The sequence below is a fragment of the Pithys albifrons genome, chromosome 7 (assembly GCF_047495875.1).
Source record: "Pithys albifrons albifrons isolate INPA30051 chromosome 7, PitAlb_v1, whole genome shotgun sequence".
NCBI lineage: Eukaryota > Metazoa > Chordata > Aves > Passeriformes > Thamnophilidae > Pithys > Pithys albifrons.
The window spans coordinates 17,740,748-17,760,081 of NC_092464.1; the positions used below are offsets into that span (position 1 = coordinate 17,740,748).

A 19,334-nucleotide genomic window follows, 5' to 3' on the forward strand; every position below is an offset into this window, starting at 1 on the left:
GAGGTACTCAGCACTTCAGCTGAGGTTCTCCACATCGTTTGTTTCCAGTGGCTTCAGCAGGACCAGCACTTAGTCCCAAATAAGTGTTTGATTAGTAATCTGACTCCATATATTTTGACTGGTTAATTAGTGTTTTTCTATGTCCTGTATTAGAAGAGTGGTAAGGCACTTTAGCGAGGGTGGAAAAGTACTATCCCTTCCACAGCTTTTAATCCTCCATACTGACACTAAACCCCTGTCTCGTTTTACATCTATATCTATATTTCAGGTTAACACTATAAAAGATATTTATCCTCATCTCTTAACTGCTCTGCCATAAAAAAGAAAAAACAAAACAGAGAAACCTCAAAAATTCTTACAAAAGCAGAAGTCTCTCCATGCTCAAAACACATTCTCAAAGCAACAAGCCTGCAAATCAGCTTTGCAACATGAGCTGTACTTTAAGGAATTAACTGTTTCAGGCCAAGAGTTGGAGAGCAAACTCAGAAGTTTAAAGGTTCCTTGCAGTTTTAAATTAAAAGACACTGAAATACTAGGAATTCAAGTGGGCTGCAGCACACTTCTACCAGCTTCCACCAATTTCCACCAACTTCCTTCCTTCCTTACAAAACCAGGGTGTATTGGCTGGAAATAACTCCACTGCATGCAAAGGGGAGAGCACAACACATGGAGAAAGACAGCCCCTCAGCTAGCCAGTCCTAAACTATTATGGCTCTGAGTAACAGCCAATGCTGAAGGTCCACCAGAGGCATATTCTAAAGTGCTGATACCATGGATGGCCAGAAAGGTCCTGTGCTCTACACATACATGCTCCAGCCTCAGTCTGCCTGACACTGAAACTCACTTATTTTGCCTCTATACATATATCTGCTTTCTCTTTAAAATAGTAAGACAACTCCATTTCACCCTGTGAGTGCCATTTCATTGTTGTGAAACACATGAAGCTCCAGAGAGGACCACCAGGCAGTTTCAACTCTGTCTGGTTTGAACATGCTTCACCTTATCTTCCTGAAAACCCCACACATGGTTCATAAGAACAATTCACATTAACTGCCCAGGGGAAATATTAAGTACACTCCTGGCTAGATAGAATTTGATTGTTTTGGGTTTTTTTCAGTGTAGTCAAGAAACCACGGAAAGCTTGATTTGTTTCTTCACTCTAAAGCTATGTGTTCAGCTCTAATTCACAACGTATCCATATTTGTCTGTCAGAAATGTATGTAACGTGAAAATAAAGGCAGCAAGAAAGATCCCGCGTGTTCCTTTGAGACAAATGCAACCAGTGCTTTTGTGGCTGCCTCCCTCTGGCCTACACCAGCCTTGAGGAACCTGGATCTACTCCTCTCTGTCTACAGAAGTCCAATATCCAATGTTATGCACCACGGAAAGCAGGACAATGTGAGTCTTAGTACAAAGTCCATCAACCCTGCTTCGACTCAGCTAAGCAGGGGCTTTGTATTTGCCACCTCAAGGAGTTGTCTGAAGTCCAGCTTCCGGCTCACAGAGTCTGTGGCAGTTCTGAGCCCTTAGAAAAATATGTCGTTTAGTAAGCACACATCATCACAGGTCTGAAACCACTGCAGTGATGCCAACAGACATCATTCCATTTGGAGGGAACTGAGGCTACTCTCCCCTCTCCCTTCCTACGTGCTGTGGGAGTCCCCTGTGTAAAACTCTTTTTTGTAGTGTTGGAGGAGGAAATGGGATTCAGATCTGCAGGCAAAGAAAGGCACTAACTACATTTTTGTTATTGCAGTGTCAGATTTTATAAATAATCATAATTCTCAGTAGATATAAGGAACACTCATGTATTCACTCTTATCTGTCTATGAACTGTTGTTCTTTTCTCTTTAATGTAATTAAATGTAATTATTAAATAAACTGAAGAATTTTTTCTTCCTCACCCTTCTTTTATTTCAGTAAAAAACTGATTTAATTTGATTGTTCACCACTATTTTCTTTAGGCTCTTGGAGAGGTTGTGTGCTTTTTGTTTGGTTGGGTTTTTTAATCCTTCTGCTCTTAGCATTAAAGTGGCAATTCAGATTATGCAGTGTAGGTCTTATGACAAATGATATTTCCTTGGGCTTTTTTTGTGTATAGAGGAAAGATGATGTAATCCCACACTTAGCAACATTTCTTCCAGCATTTCAGTAACCAGTCAAGCATATAGCTTGCCAGCTTTTTTTAACTTACATATTTTCAAACAAAAACATCTTGCTCCTCCCCTTCCCATTTACTAATGCTTTGTTGCAATTTCAGTCAAATATTGTCCTAAGAAAACCTCAAAAATGTCACAAAATAGTGTTTTATTACAAGCAAATTGTAAATCTTATGAAAGGTAAGAGCTTTATATATATGTGCATTAACAGTAGCAATGCACACCAAAAAGAAAAAATTGTGTATATAGCTGCTTTTTCTTTTTTCAGACATCATTTTACTAATAAAAACCAGAAATCAGGACACTTACAATATGAGTATTATTCAAGCTTTTGATTGCAAAAACTTGTGTATTGGAATAACACTGCAAGTAAAGCCACCTACTTCTGACCTTGGCACTCCAAAAAAGAAAAACAGTGCAGAAATTACCTCCTTATTATTTGGAAAGATTTGTCTCACAGTGCTCAATTTGAGCAGACACTGCTCTGATCTAACCTGGCAGGCTGTACAACATCGCTTTGTGATTACGTCCTGTGATGAAGCGTGCACGTTTCAGTGGCTGTTGCTGGTGAGGGAATGGCCCTAGTTCATTGTACTAAATTCACATTCCACACGCGGCAGGGAGTCCACACTCACAACATGTTAGCCACTGTATTCATATGTGATGACCTTACGCCAAAGGGTTTACACTCCTTTGGTTAGCTCTTCCATATCCCTTGTTTATCTTTGCTCTCAGCGTACACTTCACTGCCAAAGCATTCTCTTTGTGACCTTCTTCAGATTAAGAACATGTAGTTCCATCATTCCTCAAGCTAGTCTCTGGACCAAAAACCACTCACTGTTAACTTTGCAGATCCAAAGAGGCCAAAATGCTTTGAACTACTTCCCAGCCTTTCTTACAGATGTGAAACAGCATCAGCATTTTACACTGCATTCCCCTTAAGCCCGCTGGCAGGTATGTAGGTATGTTTTGCCGCAAAAAGTCGCCTTTCCTTCCTTGCCTCTTTGCCCAAACGTGTGAAGGCAGTGCCTAATAAATCATGCAACTCCACCTTTTTACTAGATCTGGAGGCAATAGATCCCAATGGTTTCAGGTTTTCCTTTAGCACCTTAGGCTTCACTTTGAGAAGAAGCCACCATTCTTGTCAGGATGCAAACAGGAAAGTAGCTACTTTCCCCCACAACAATGGCAGAATTGTAACTCAATTCCTCTGTAATTGCTGCTATCTTTGACACTCATTTCATTGCTTTTTTCAGGTTGTATTGGTGTAACACTATATGTCCAGACAGAATATTTCAGACAGATCAGTTGAAATGCATAAAAAAATACTAAAAAAAGCCTCAGCACACTGCAGATGCAAAATTTTAGCTGAAAGAGGCATATCCAAAAGATAACCAAATGGCCCTTTACAACCCTAGAAAGATCAAAAGCTTAGTCTCCAAGAAGACCATGTATATGAACTGCCTGAGGGGTGAAAAATCCATTGTGTTTACTACAAAACCAAGAGGTGTGGAGTTAAAGGGGGATAAACAAGTTAATCTGTACTATCAAGTACAGGGGAATGGAAGTGAAACAAATGGAAGTTCAGTGGCTTTCTCAGAAAACTCACCACGAGGATTAAAGGACAAAGAAAAGACAATTTAAAGCATACCAGGAAGAAAATGAAAACTCTAAATCAGATACAGAATCATTACAAGGTGCATACTGATAATAAAATGGCAAACAGTGACCTAAAAAAAAAGGCAGAACACTTACTACATTTGTGGGATATACAATGCTTTTTAATCAAAAGGGTTTAACACAGCTTCTTTCTCCAAGAAATCCAAGACCTTTCACATTACAGACTGGGCAGCATACTCTAGCTTCCCTTAGTCTGCAATTCTGATTGAACCCTCTCTCCATGGCCTCCAGGAGAGCAGGTGACCACAGACTTCCCTCCACATGCTCCTGACAGCTCAGTGTATCACAACACCAATGATTCTAATCAAATCTCATGCTTCGGGGCTTCAGCTGGTTTCCTGAAAGGGATGCACAGGAACATTTGTTCTCCTGATGCACAATTGGCCAGATGCATTTAGAAAGGAGAACTAGTCTTCTCTAGAGCCTCAGGGATTTGTGCAACTACACGCAATATGGTGCAGTATGATGGTGAGAAAAGTCCTCCTCAGATGCTGCCGTCCTTATACATTGGATGGGAAACCGATTGCCACTTTGAGAACCAAAAAGGACATTTTTCCCTGTATGACTGGGAAAGCCCTGGAGATTTTCCTCTTTTTCTATGACATGGTTTTCCTGTTATGAAAATCAGGGATATTGGCAAAACTCATGCTGAAGGAACAGAATATTTAACATATTTAAAATACCTCAGTAGGGGAATACTTCAATACAAATGAGTCATTGGGTTAAACTTTCAGTTAAAAAATTAATGGGCTTTAGTATTCACACATGAGACCAGAGGGTTTCTAATAACCTCAAGAGATTACTATTTTGTGACCCATGAGAAAATGAAGAGGAAGTCTTTGCTGGCCAGAAAGGGCTGTTTTCTCGCTTCACGTGTCTCTGGCATATGACACCAGCTTTCAGTGTGAAGCTTCTGTAATACTTAAGCCATCAGTGACATCTTTACGTAAATTAATAGAAGAAAATATTTGAAAGACCAAGTGAACAGCTTATTCTGGATACAGCATTTGGCCACAGGATTTCTGGTTTTTGGTACTGGACAGCACAAAGGTTTTCATTCAAATGTGGCCCATAAAATAAGTTTTTAGGGACTAAGCCTTCAACAAAGAATTAAACATTCAACAATGAAAAAGCTCCACAGCTCAAGTCAACACAATCCATCTTATCCCTGCTCACCCTGGGTTGAAAAATTTGGAATTATTACTTTGATTGGGTTCAAAGCAGTTTGACAAGCTGCTCATGAAGAAAGCTTTCTTCAAAGTCTTTTACTTTTATTGGCTTCTGCTGTGCTCTCCTAGTAAATGCTTTTTAGCAGCAACATGTGAATGTCATGCTATATGATATGCAGAAATGACAACACAATAACAGTCTGATTCTGATCTGAATCAGTGAAGCAGACAGTTTTATTATGGATGCATGCTGGAATGACTAGGGCAAACACAAGTCTTGCTATGACTCATTGCTTAAAGCAAGCTAAGGGCAGAAAGAAAATTATTTTATTTTTGAATACCTTCAAATTAAATTATTTTAATTAATTGTTTCAATTTTGCAGAATGATTCAGACAGCATTTAAAGCTAATGTAGGGCAAGCAGAAAAGGATGCACTAGGATATTCTGACTAATCCAGAATAAGTAACCTACAAAAGTTTAGAAAATGACTCAAGGTCACACATTCCTCTTCAATATCAGCAGGACATGAGAAGCTGGGAACCATAATGTATATTAAAAGGGACATAGCTTAAAATGCCAAAACAGTGAAACTTGGATCACTCACAACTGACTTCTCAACCTATTCACTGAGCACAAGGTGGCTCTAGACTCCCTGTCCATTGCAGCTGAACCTGTACCATTGTGCATTCTCTGCACAGTCCGGGGAGTCTTCTCTCCCTCTGCAATGCCACATGCCACAGAAGCTTTCCAGGCTGATCTATGATCAACCAACAAACTGCATCTATCAAGGCTATTTGTGGTAGGGAGAGGCCACAGCAAGAGAACATGAGAGCTGCTGACGTGTCACAGCAAAAGGATGAAGCTCAGTGCCATGGTTCACTCCCCAACCTCTGACCCAAGATTTCAGAGGTCTTTTTTCCACAAGACCAGCAGAAAGCTCCCTCATGCATCAGAAAACCAGGAGAGGTGAACAATTAAGCAGATGGAACTATTAAGAGGGAATCTTAGCAGAGACTCTTTAATTACATTGAGATTGTCCCCATTGTTTTGGACATGCTGAACAGTGTAACTGATTTTATTTCTCTTGCATTATCGTTACAGAAGTTAATGGCTCATCTACACTCCAAAAACTCCATCAGTTTAGCAAAGTCACAGAATTTTCAGTATTTTGACCTGTATTTCTGTATCAGAATAGGCATGAATATTATACAACAAAACAGAAACACCTGTGCACTCTAACTTATGTTGATCAGTTGTTACTGATCACTAGTAGTGGTAAAGCGCTATTAATAGTCCCTAACTTGTAAAGAAGAAGTAGCACACACTACTAAGACACAATAGAACACTGGCAGAATTAGTCTTTCTAGGGAAAAAAACCACGCTAATAAATTTATTTTAATAACTCAACTGAATTATGAAATTAATACTTTTATTTATTGTTGCCCAAACGAAATTAATGATGCACTTTAAAGTAAACAAAGAAATAATATAAAAATACACTACCAAACAAGTGTCTTACATAGACTAGTTTCATCAAATTGCAATTTTGAATAATAAGAAGGCCATCAAGAAATATTAGTATTAAGATTTCCTTGGCTCTTTACTTTGGAAGACTTTAAATAGCTTTAAAAGAAGAATGATAATTTTCTCCGTAACAAAATAATAATCATATTACATTCCAAACATAAACGCTGACCTCTGTCTACTTGCAGTTTCCCAGTTACATAGAACAAATAGATCAAGTATTAAACACAGTAATGTCAGTTTTCAGTGTCTAAATAGAGCAATACAGTATTCTCTTCTCCAGTTCATTTTTCCCCCATGAGTAATACTCAGGCTAAATCTCTAGTTGACTCAGGCTACTATGCAGGATAGAAGTGTGCTAGTTACATGCAAAGTGGGATATCTGAAACTGCATTTGGAATGCCAAGAGAATATTCACACACAACTTTTAAATCCAACACTTCGAAACAAAAGCAGAAAAATGCAAACTAAGCACGTTTGAAGTACAAAAATCACCTTAACTTCACAATATATATAACTTCACTATATATTCCATTAATATTACAATACACATTTTAATTATGCAATCTCTTTATCCACAGTACTAAAGGAACACTTGAAGTCATTATTCCTTTAACTGCATGCAGCACAGCTTGTAATTTTCCACCATCAGCCAGCAGCAGCAAGATTGCATTACCTTTTTTCCATGTCCTCCACTGGAACCTGCTTAACCTATAAAACACTTGTATCTTTCTTACATATTGCTTAACCAGAGCCTCTTATGATGGAGAGTTTTAGGTATCGTTGACAAAACACATGAGAAAAAACTGAAAATATACAGTGCCAATCCTTTTCAATATCCCCTTTCTCCCACTTACAGTACTGGGCAAACTATGGGAAATCATGAGGTCTGTAGTTAGAAATAGGCTTAAATTCTAAAGATTTAATGAGTCCTCCCACATTTTATTTTTTTACAGGAACTTGAATATTTATAATATCCATCTAGCTGTCTGCCTTCCTTTTTTTCCAATGACCTTTCATGGTAATAACATCAAAAGTCTAATTACATGCGGTATGAAAGCATAGAGGGGCATGGCCTTCAGCAAGAAACAGTGCGGCTGGAAAACTGTGCATTTCCTAAGTGGTGGAGTTTATACTTATATTTTTTCCTGAACATTTTCAAGCCAACAGCTGCTCATCCTGAGATACTTCTAGTCTCTGACAGCAGACTTCAGCAGTCCCAAAGGTGTATGAGCTACCAGTGCTCTCGGTCAAGATTATCAGCCTACAAGGTCAACCCTCAAAAACATAGCTGAAGAGAAATTTGCCATCAGCATTAAGTCTCCTCACTTTAGTTAAAAGAATCACTTGCCATGTGACTGTAGGGTTTCAAAACTTTTAGTGGAAGAGTGGTTCTTTCTTCCATGTCCCCTGACACATCAGCAACTTTGTCTAGTTTACTGATAGGGAGTTGTGTCCTCTAGGATCTTCTTCATTCTGTAACATATAAGCATGCAAAGCTTCACCTTTCAAGCACCCAGACTCACTGAAATGGCAGGGGATTTCAGAAATACTGGCAGGGGACTTCAGAAATAACTTCAAATCTTTCAAAATGAAATGTCACTTGGTCTTTTCAGACCACAGTTAAAATAATAACAATACAGCTAAGTTTCTTTTCTCCCATTTTGGAATAGCACATTATAAAACTGCGTCTTAGACTAACATTAATACATGAAAGGCCTTGTGCAACATCCTGATTTTAAGAAAATAAACTGAATTGAGAAGGACTATTCAAAGAAGCAAGTATTTGTTAGCATTAAGCAGATGTTACACCCTCAGCTTCGTATGCAATTGGTTACATATTATAAGATGCAGATGAATACATGAATTTTTGTTTCAGATGAGGTATGCTATGTGTTCAAGCGACTTCAGGCAGGCGTTTTAACTTATGAAAAAAGATCAGACACTCACAGATAATTAGGTAGCAAAGGCTGCAGATAAAATAGGCACATGACTTTCAAAAGATATCTAGGATTAAATTAATTTGGATTTACATGCCAGAATTTTTGAAAATTTTGTAAGGTGCTTTTCTGCGATTAAAATTTCATTTGAAATCTGTCTCTTTAATGCCAATCCACTGGATATAACCAGAGTTCTGTGAAATGGATGTAAAATATTTCCTTCCCAGAACACTAATAAGGAACTGTGAATATAATTAAGAATATTTTTCAAAAAGGAATTTAATTCACACCTTGTTTGCCTCCGATTCTTTTTATATATTAGATTATATAGCAGTGACTCTTTAAATTGTTGCAGGGAATTTAATTTAAAAATATATTTTTCTACCAAATCCCTACCTTATACCGAAAACATAGAGCTACACTTGAATGTAATAATGCAACTATCTGATGTGTTAGAGGATGCTCCTTGCTTGGAGCATAATTGCTGCAATTTGCAGGTGTAACATCCCACTCCAAAGGTTTTCTACCAGAACAGCTTAGCAGCTAATTCCCACAAATATTCAGGTAGTGAAACTGCCTTCAGTCAGCCTTCCTCTCTTACAAGGAAAATATGGACTACTAATGTATTTAGAAGTTTAATGACTTTAAGGACTGAATCTGTGATCAGAGGACATACCTACAGTAGATCTCCTTGGCTGCTACTTATCTGTGGAAAATAAAAATTATTTTGGTTATCTCTGCTGGATGGATGTGAGGAGAGAGGATGCATCCCTTGTAACAGTATTTCAAAATTCTTGTGACTTTGACAATTTAAACTAAAACTTTATCTGGCAGCTCCTTGATAAGCAATAGAGCTTCATAAGCACTGCGTGGAGATGTAGAATCATAGAATGGCCATGGGCAGAGACACCTTTCACTAGACCAGGTTGCTCAGAGCTCCATCCAACACTGCCTTGAACATTTCCAGGGATGGGGCATTCCAAGCTTCTCTGGGCAAACTGCTCCAGTGCCTCACCACGTTCAAGGTAAAAAAAAATTTTCCTAATATCTAATCTAAACTTATTCTTCAATTTAAAGCCATTCCCTCTTATCCTATCACTATATGCTCTTGCAAATAGTCTCTCTCCAACTTTCTTACAGGCTGCCTTCAGGTACTGGACTTGATTTCATCACTAATCTGCACTGGGATTGGGCGTTTTCTTAGATATGAGAATATTGCTGAGGTGATTAAGTAATATTACAGCAGAATTTTAAGAGAAAGGAAAAATTTCACTCATCAAAGTGATCTAGGTGAGGCACAGCCATGGTATTCTTTCAAAGTCTTTCTCATCTATTTAATTATCACTACCTCCAAAAATGAACAGTTCAGACTGTTAGCCTGGATTTTGGCAGAGCTTTTCCACACCTTGTATGTGTCACCTCAAACAACTCAGTCTCTCAGAGTTCCAGATTCTTAGCTGTTAACAGGGAATCAGAGTAATTTACATCTCCATAAGGGTGTTGTGAAGGTTATCCATTACAGACTGTGCAGTGTTCAGAAAATATCGTCCCAGCATACATAAATAAGGCAATGTGTATACATTGCATCACAAAATTAAGCTTCTGCAAAGTCAGTGCTGCTGTACAAGGAAGGACTCACAATGGCAGTACACTATACACCAAGTTCAGAGTACAAAAACAATGAAGGAAAGAAAAGCCATTTTCAAAAGTGGTTTAATTCACTGAAATTAACGTGTTGTTTTTTTTCAATTATGGCTCCTAAAAAGTTCCTAAAAAGTATTAAAAAAAAAAAAGACAAAGACACGAGTTCAAGTTAAATGACTGCACAACACACACAGACTGAGAACAGGTCCTTTTCTAGTTTTGTGTTCAGTAAGGCACTTCATAGACCCATCCTTCAGATACAGATTTTATGGAACTGTTTAGAAGAAAACCACCTTAAATGGAATCAGGGAAGGACAGCAAAGGCTTCTTCAGGAACATCTCAGCAGCAACCAGCATGCAGGAAAATGTCAGAGACAAAATTATCTTGGGAAGGGCTCACTTTCTTGGTCATGTGTGTTTGGTGGTTGAAGGACTCCTTGGTTCACCGCCTCTGCTCTCCTCTCCGCAACACAAAAGCTGTGCACATGCTAGAAAGGGTGATGTGATTATTTTGGTTGGTTTTGATTGCTTGGCCCCATGTAATAATTGGCTCACTAAACCAAAAATTTTTCTTCCTCTGAGTATTTACTGGGCAAAAAGGAGACTGTGCCTGTGTGTCTGTCTAATTCTAAAGCCAATTCACAGGCTTGTACGTTAAAAGATGGCTATGAGTTTCAGTCCCTGATCCAACAAATCTTTATGTACAGCAGTCTGTAGCAGTGCCAACATGAGAGATTTTGATCAACTCACATTCCTGGCTAAAAAATGATCCCAGAATCTGATTATTGTGGGCTTAAATCCTCTTAAGTAGAAGACACAAATCTCCCAAATCCCAGCTGAATACCTTAAACAGCAGCCTGAAGGATGACTGGTATGTCTTCCATGGTAATTTTGTGAAGACTGCATGAATTTTTTCCACTTGAAACTAATTATTGGCTTCAGAGTGGTTTGGTGGGTTTTTTTGTTTGTTTTATTGTTTGTTTGGTTGGTCGGGTTTTTTTACTGAGAAAGCGGGGGGAAAAAGCCAGGGAAAATGTCAATCCATTCCAAAGTTAAGGTGCCATTCATATTTTCCTTTAAGAGGAAGAACTGCTGCAGGTATTAGGGGCCTCTTTTGAACTCACACAAATGTGTGTGTATGTATATTTTTTTCTTGCGCATGGTCTAATCTGTGTTTCAGCATTGTAATTTTCCCACAAGAATTTAAGATTATTTTTCAATTACAGCCTTATCAGTAGATTGTAGTAACTGGGGAATAAAGAATTCAGGTCCTCATCCCTATAGCTTGTGTGTTTTGACATCAGCATAAATGAATTAATTTCCAGAAGCATTGATCCTGTGCAGCTCTAATTGCCTTAGACACCTTAAAAAATTAGTATCCACAACACATTAAAAGCCTGTGGGCACAAACATTGATTTTTGCCTCACATTAAGCTTTCAGATTATCAGAAAATACAGATAAGTGTATGGGACATGATTAAGGAAGTATAAAGACTTTCCAAAGGAAAATTTTATCTGAGAAATATAACAGGAATACATGACACTTCAGAAGAATTATTAATCCTAACGGTGTTGGGGATTCTGTGTGTAACGTAATGAGAGTTGCATAAATACAACCTACTGGCAGGAATATACTATACTAAAGGTAGTTAAAATTATTAAACAATTGTTATGTATCAGTTGAATCAATCTCATTAAAAAATAAGAGGGTAAAAGAAAAATAAAGATTTTCCATTTGCTGAGTGCAATATGATATTTACAGTTGTCTGCTGTGCTGTAAAGTAGTGACCAATAAATTAGACATAAGAAGACAGTGCACTATCAGAAAAAAAAGGTTCGTAACAACAGGCATTGCAAATTCTTATATCCCTCGTGTAAGACAACAGTCAATACACTTTTAAGGCAAATCACTGTAGTAAATAACTGGTAAATAGTAAATGGCTGGTTCTATCCACTTACCTGTGCCGCTCCTTTTCTCTTTTGGTGGACACCAGATGACATCATTCAAGAATCACTTTTGGTCTAACAGACTTCAACAGAGCCTTTTAATGCCAATTCTTAGATGCAGATTTGCCAAAATCTGTTAGTCTTCCCAAACTTTGGAAATTGGAGATTACTTATACAATATTTCTCTACTGCCTTCAAATATCTCTTGTTTTATTTTAAATCAAACTAATGAAGTATATGTGTCTGAGCACATGTAGCTACTTAAATTCTAAGTGTTCTCATATAAAACATGAAGCTTTTTCCTATCAGCTCCTAATTTCACAAAACGCCAGTGCATGATCCTGGTGGAACCAAACATTAACCTTATTTTGAATGCTATTAACTCACTTTGCCACTTCACTTACAGTGTCCCCCAAAGCATTTGGCACTTACCACCACCATATTATATTCTCTATTTGTCAGCCATACTATTGAAACAGCATTACTAAAATTACTAAAACATCTATCAAGTTAAAAAAAGGAACTTTGGTTAACCAAGTGATTTTTAATGAAGAACTCAAAACCTTAAGTAACATAGTTAATCTTTTCTGGGTTTTTTATTTTATTTTCCATACTTCAGATGTAAAACATTGTTTATATATATATATGTGAGTAAACATAACATACCAAAATCCACAAGCTTGACTCCTCCTTCAGTAGTCAAAAGGATATTATTTCCCTTAATATCACGGTGGATAGTTTTATTTTCATGCAAATGCTGAAGTCCCTGAAAGGTGAGATGTAAACATGAACTTTGTAATAACAGCTCTGTCCTCTGTAATACGTTTGCAGAAACAATAAAGCAGCAGAAAAGTGTGAAAAAATTTAAAACAATTTTTTAACTCAAAACCACAGAGATGTGATTCTTACTGGAAAACCATCTGGCACACCACAAGGAATAGATATTTTTTCACTGCCCCACTTCATGTCAAATAGAAATCTTAAGATGAATGCAGAAAAATAGCACTATAAACCTACATATTATATCGTTGGAGCATAAACTTAAAGAAAACTGCGAAGGTCTAAATTCCATGGAAGAAAGTAAAATTTCAGTTACAAAAGTTATAAAGAAAGACACTAGATCCTGATGAGCAAAATCAGTTCTTGCAGTGGTGTTTGAATTCACTAGATATGTGGGTATTTTACTATTAAAATACTTTGAATCCAGACATAAGAAGTTGAACAGTATTTTGATAATATTTCTAGTATTTCTTAAAATAGAAGCAATTCTGATGCTGACCTGTATTTACTAAGAAAATTGATCAATGGTCAAAAATCAATTTTCATTCTCTTAATAATGAAACAAACAGATTAACTTTACCTTGCTTGCTTAAAAAGAACCATCTGAATTACACATCCCCTTGATTTCATTAAACACTGCTATAAGACAAGATAGTGAGCTGTATTAGTGAGGACATGATCTTCATTCATTTAAGGAAAAAATATGAGTTGAATATTGACTATTCCTTCACTGAAAGTTTACCTTACCATCAGAGCTTCACGTAAAATGTAAGCAATTATAAGTTCATTCATCCTTTCGCCTCTCTTCAGAAATCCTTTCACGAGATCAGTCACAGATCCACCATTGCACAGCTACAAAACATCAGGGGAATATAAAAAGGAATTAGGGAGTGTTGGAGTAGCCAACTGGTTTTTGTTTTCAGTAGTTTTTGTATCTGTAGCCAAATGAGCTCCTACTAAACTGGCAAAACACACATTTGTCCTCATGTCTACCATTTATACAAACAACATACACAGCAACATTTGCCAATTCTTTTTCACTGCTTTCTACATTTCATTCTTCTTGCCCTAACACAAGTACAGCAGTCTATCTCTTTGTTTTCCTATATACATGATTGCTTTTCACCAGCAGAAATAGCTTACGGTGCAATAAATTTGCTGTGAAGGCATGTTTTGTGGGGTACACTAATTGCTTCTTATATTCAGCATGTGACACTCACCAGCAATGCAGATTATTACAGCATCAATTCTCAGGTACAAAAGCCATGTGCAACATAAAATGGATTTAAGGCATGAGAAGACAGGCAGCAGAGAAATATCCCCAACAAAAAATCTTCCAAGGGGAAAGCTGCCCTTTTTGCCAAGCGCCACTTAATTCCCAGTGTAGAAACACGATACACAAGCAATGGGCATCATGGAAGATGATCAAGCACCTTGAAAAGAAAGGTCTCATCTCCCACTGAAACAAGGCGTGCCATTGGTGTAAGACTAATTATAGCCCTTGTAGCCTAACCCCTGTCAGCTTCTTGTTCCAGATGCAGAGCCACAAACTACTCTGGACAAACCTCTCTCCTGTCCAAGGTCCAGCTAGACTCCCAAAACCCCCTGACCTGTCCATGTGGGAAGAACCAGTCTGGCTTTGCTTACTAAAAAGGATAGTGAGCACACATTGTCAAATGATTAGTTTAGACCTGCAATGCTTTATATGCTCATCTTTATCACTTAAAATTTTTCCACAGGAAGAAGCAACAATGAAACTTCAGTGACTACCTCTATAGCAGTTACGTACCTGTACAGATGAAATTGGTACTTAAGCTCTTAAACTATCCATAATGCACCTAACAATACTGTATCTCTGTACTGTGCCTCTGTAAAGGTATAGCCGTTTCTGATAAAACAGTAAAACAAACTGTAAGTTTTATACTGTATCATCCAGTAGATTTTCACAAGAAACTAAAAACCCATGTAATACATTTTTAAAATGCAGCACCAAACAGTAATTTCTTTTCACTACTTTTGAAGTATATTTAAATTGAGGGCATAATTTATCAAATAAAACCTTTCAACTTCAGAATTCCAGACATCAGAGTCCCTCATATTTTCAATCTGTTCTTCTATACCTCTCCATTTTTTCTGTGCTGCGGTTACAAGAAGACTTGCACCTTACAGTATAAAACATTTTATATCCCTTTGTACTGAAACATAAAAATAATTCTCTGATGACCTTTGAAATCCCAGTGTTGCCCCGAACTTGCACCCATGAATGCCTACACAAATACAATTCAATTCATAACTCTTGTTGCAAGATGGGTGTCCTCATCAGGTCAGTGAGGGCTCTGGTCTGACAGATGCTGAGCTCTATGGCAACAATCTTGGAACTCACTTAACCTCACCCTTACCTAAGTGGGACAATATGCATGCTTAGAGAGGGAAGAACTCATATGCTTAAATGATAAGATTAAGAGCTTTGCTGGATAAGGATCAGATTCCCAAGCAGGATTTCATTTACTGTCATTAGCCATGCTGGTCTGCCTTCTCCATTGACTTTTTCAAGTTAGTTATTTTTTTACAATGGCATTAGGTTTGCGGGGTTTATATTGTTTTAACTTTGCCACATCGCCGACATATTTAATCAAACCAATTCTGCTTAATTTAATGCACTTTAATTCAGGGTACTGAAACTGTCTGACAAGTAACAAACCAACTGTGAAATAAATTACACATATGATATTCTTCAAACTCTTTTTCTTCATTATCTAGCATTAAAATTCTGTTTCTTACAAATGGATCCTTTTTTTTCTTTATAGAGCCAGATACTTGTTAGCTTTGCTGTTCAAGGTAGAGAAAACCAACACAGAAAGGAATATGTTCTCTTCATAGGCAGGCAATAGGAGAAACTATAACTCAAAAATCCCCTTCTTCAATCTTTAGACAGTAAAGTCAATACTGAATTTATTTGCCTGGGTCAGCAATGTTAATTTTTACTTTCTTAAACATGTTGTTTTAATTAATTTTTCTACTACTCTCATAAGATAGAAATCTCTGTTATGAGATAACACTTATCTAAAATATCAGGTAATGTAAGATATTAAAACCGTAATTATTTTACACCAAAGCAAAACTGAATCTGGTATTTAAAAGGTCAACTAAACAGGTCTTGCAATAAAGAACCCAGAAATCAGCCATACCACCCCAGAAATCCTCCACTGATTCCCAAGGCAGGGTGGCTGCTTAGATGGAGTTCAGCTGAGGATATCATAGACACAGGTTCTTGCATACATGCAGAGCAACTCTTCTTTTGCTACTTCTGCATCAGAGAGTTGTACTTTTACTTACACCGATAACTAGTATTTTTCTGAGACCACCAGTGTAGGAGGAGGAGAGAAAAAAGGCTGGGTGTTAGAATGCAAGCAACTATAAGGAGGAAAAGGGATTATTGGAATACAACTACAATTAGAAAAGGAGATTATGGCAGCAACTGTATGTGTGTGCTCTATGCTGTGTGGGTGGGAGGGGGGAACTATGACAAGGATGACAGAGGTTAGTATTAATCTTGTTCTATTTTTACTCTCATGGGTAAAATGTTGTATCTGGTCCAATTTCCTATTTCTCCTGCCTATTTTTTCAGATGAAGCTGCCATGTATCCCTATAACCATGCATATAATTGATGTTGAAATGGTGGTTCTTTCTCCTGACTCGGGGTATCAGATTGCCCGTGTATTCAACGCAACTGTATCACAAACACCTCAAAAAGCCCCTCTCATAATGGGTCAGGCTCTTCTCTTCCCTCTCAAAAGAAGCAGCTACAGAAAGTCATGATACTCCTGCTGAATGCCGTGCTGAACCACCTTGCTCAGGAATCTCACTAGAGGGGGAAATAAATTATTCTTGGGGATGTTGACCAGGATCTAGTCCATGACAAGAAACTTAGAGAAGTAAAAAACCCTGAATCATTAAAAAAATCCCATTACTTTAACTTATACAATCCTTTGATGAGAGATTATGGGATAAACATTATTTAGCAGTACTGCCAGACTGAAAGTTTCCCAGGGTGTTGTTAAATATTGCAGCTTATAATTATGATCTCTGCTGCTTCTTAGTAGCATGCTGCCCACATTAAAAAAACTGTGTAACTTCTTACCAAAGTTACTGTGTTTGATTTAAGCTAACTGTAATGCTTGGATGACAAGAAGTCATGAAAACAACAGAGATAAATTTAAAAAAAAAATCTTCCTAGTTTTCAGTAAAGCATCCAGAGAAAGGAGGTGCTGGTACTATTATTTTGTTGCAAGCACTGAACTCACATGACCAAACAGTTAATCAGTCTGTGTCACTATTCTACATCATTTCATAAAATCTCCTCAGAAGACTTTGATGAAGGGCACTATAAGCACAGAATAACAAATGCACAGACACACAGCAGAAAACACCATGTCTACCTGAGCTCTGCCACAGAGCTGCTTCCTACCCTAAAGATCAAAGTAACTCAGCAAATCAAATGATCTTTCACCTGTAATGAGACATGGTCTGTTCTGGGACGAGAGAGTAATAATTCCATTTCTTTATCCCACACTAAAAATACCCACACATTCACATACATTCTCTCTTGCACACACAGATGCATTTCTTGTGGTTTGTATCAGATAGAAACCCTCTTTTAAGCTTTGAATATACTCAGTTTAAAGGGGCAAACTCTTACAATGTCCAGCCCATGAGACATAAGAAGCTAAGATACTAATGATCCTCCCACAAGGAATCTATTTAGAAATGTCACCTTGATAACTTTGTATATGAGCAATTTTCATTAATGTAATGTTAGTCACTTCTCTTGTTTCCTTGTGATTTACAGGTTATTTTCTTTACCAGCAATGTTTCAGTACCTGCACTGACAGAATGCAAATATTACCTGCAAAAACAAGCAACTAAAAGGAAGGTAAACTGAACCCTAGAAGGTACCTAAAAGGGAGTGCAGAACATAGAGACAGAATCTTCACAGTAGCACACAGTAAAGAATGAGAGGCAACAATTCCCAACTGCAAGACAGTAGATTCCTACTGGACATAAAGGAAGAAAATTCCCACTGAGTTAAGCACTGAAACAGATCACACGGTAAGTCTGTGTTATGTCCATCCTGGGAGATACTCGAATTGAAAAGGCAAACCTGTGACATTGCAGTTAATCATCTTTGAACAGGGGCTGGATCAAATAACTTCCAAAGGTCCCTTCCATGCTGTACTTTCACATGATTCAGAATATCTGAATTAAAAATATGCAGTTTCTAGTTTGGATATTTAGACAGCAGAAAGAGTGGGAATGAACTAAGGAAATCTTGCATACCTAAACCAATGGAAAGAATAATTTCATAGAAGGCTTGTTCCATGTGAAAACCTGCCTTAAAGAGCTGTAGTTCTGATGGCTGTACCAAAAGAGGTGCTTATGACTCTTCTACAGTGGCAGCAAAGGGCTCCTCCCTTATGATTTTCTGGCACTCAAAAAGGCAGAGACTCATATGAGGATGACATGCAGTCCTCCACCCACCCATCTACCACAACCCCGTGCTACTGTAATTGGGCTATTAGTATAGAAATTATAAAATAGCATTATCCTAACACATGAAATGTCAGTTAAAACTGCCATCACATCACAGTCATGTAGGTGTTCTTTTTAGGTCTTAGTCACCATTCATCTGACCCAGTTGATACATTTTTCCTCTTCAGCTCTTCGTGATTCTGATGTTCATGGAATAAGGATTAATTATCAGCTTCCCTTTTAAGAAAAGTCTCAGTTGCACTTCTGTTAGGGCCATTACAGGCTTTAATCATCCAACTGCTCATGACTTATACAACTGTACTAAGCTGTCAGGTAATGTTTGCTTGCATCCTGCAGTTGTCAAGGTACTTTCATCTTACTTCAGTAGCTGGGATGCAAACAGTGGTACAACTACAATTATGTCCTTCCCTATCTTTACAGGCTGCACAGACATAAATTACTAGATGGCACACTGCATATGCACAACTTATGGCATGCATGAATTATAGTTATGAAAAAGTCCGATGTTGCTTTAATGTTATCACACATAAGAATGCTAAAAGCATCTCAGGCACTAATGTCTACTTTCTACTTTTTTTCCTGTTCTTAGAATAGATCAATAGTCTGACCTGATCTCCACTGAATAGAGATCTGATACTTTCAGATATATGTCTACCTTGCTCCTAAAAATCTCCCACTGAGGGAGATTCCAATCTTTCTATGTAGCTTGCCTCTGTGTTTCACTAGCCCGCCAGACATTTTTCCTACTCTCCAACCTGAATCTTTTTGCTTCCAAAAAAACTGTTTTATTTTTGCCCTTCCCTCCAGTAGTATCTGATAATAAATTATCATAATTTTCTCTTTAACATCATCTCTCTCAGACTACTGTCATGGTTATGTCATTTTTCCCTCTTTTTCTTAGGCCATACAAAGTTACTTCCTGTAGTCTTTTGAAATGAG

At 37.6% G+C, this 19,334-nt stretch overlaps 1 protein-coding gene across 10 annotated transcripts in view; it reads right to left on the reverse strand.

The window, feature by feature from the left end:
• Positions 1–19,334, reverse strand: part of MYO3A (myosin IIIA) — a 170,406-nt gene that overhangs the window by 72,357 nt on the left and 78,715 nt on the right. For all 10 annotated transcript variants that reach the window (XM_071560613.1, XM_071560617.1, XM_071560612.1 and 7 more), the window contains 2 exons: positions 13,592–13,696; positions 12,731–12,830 (listed from right to left, as the gene is read on the reverse strand). In XM_071560613.1, coding sequence (XP_071416714.1) covers positions 12,731–12,830; positions 13,592–13,696 — 205 coding nt within the window. The remainder of the gene's footprint in view (positions 1–12,730; positions 12,831–13,591; positions 13,697–19,334) is intronic.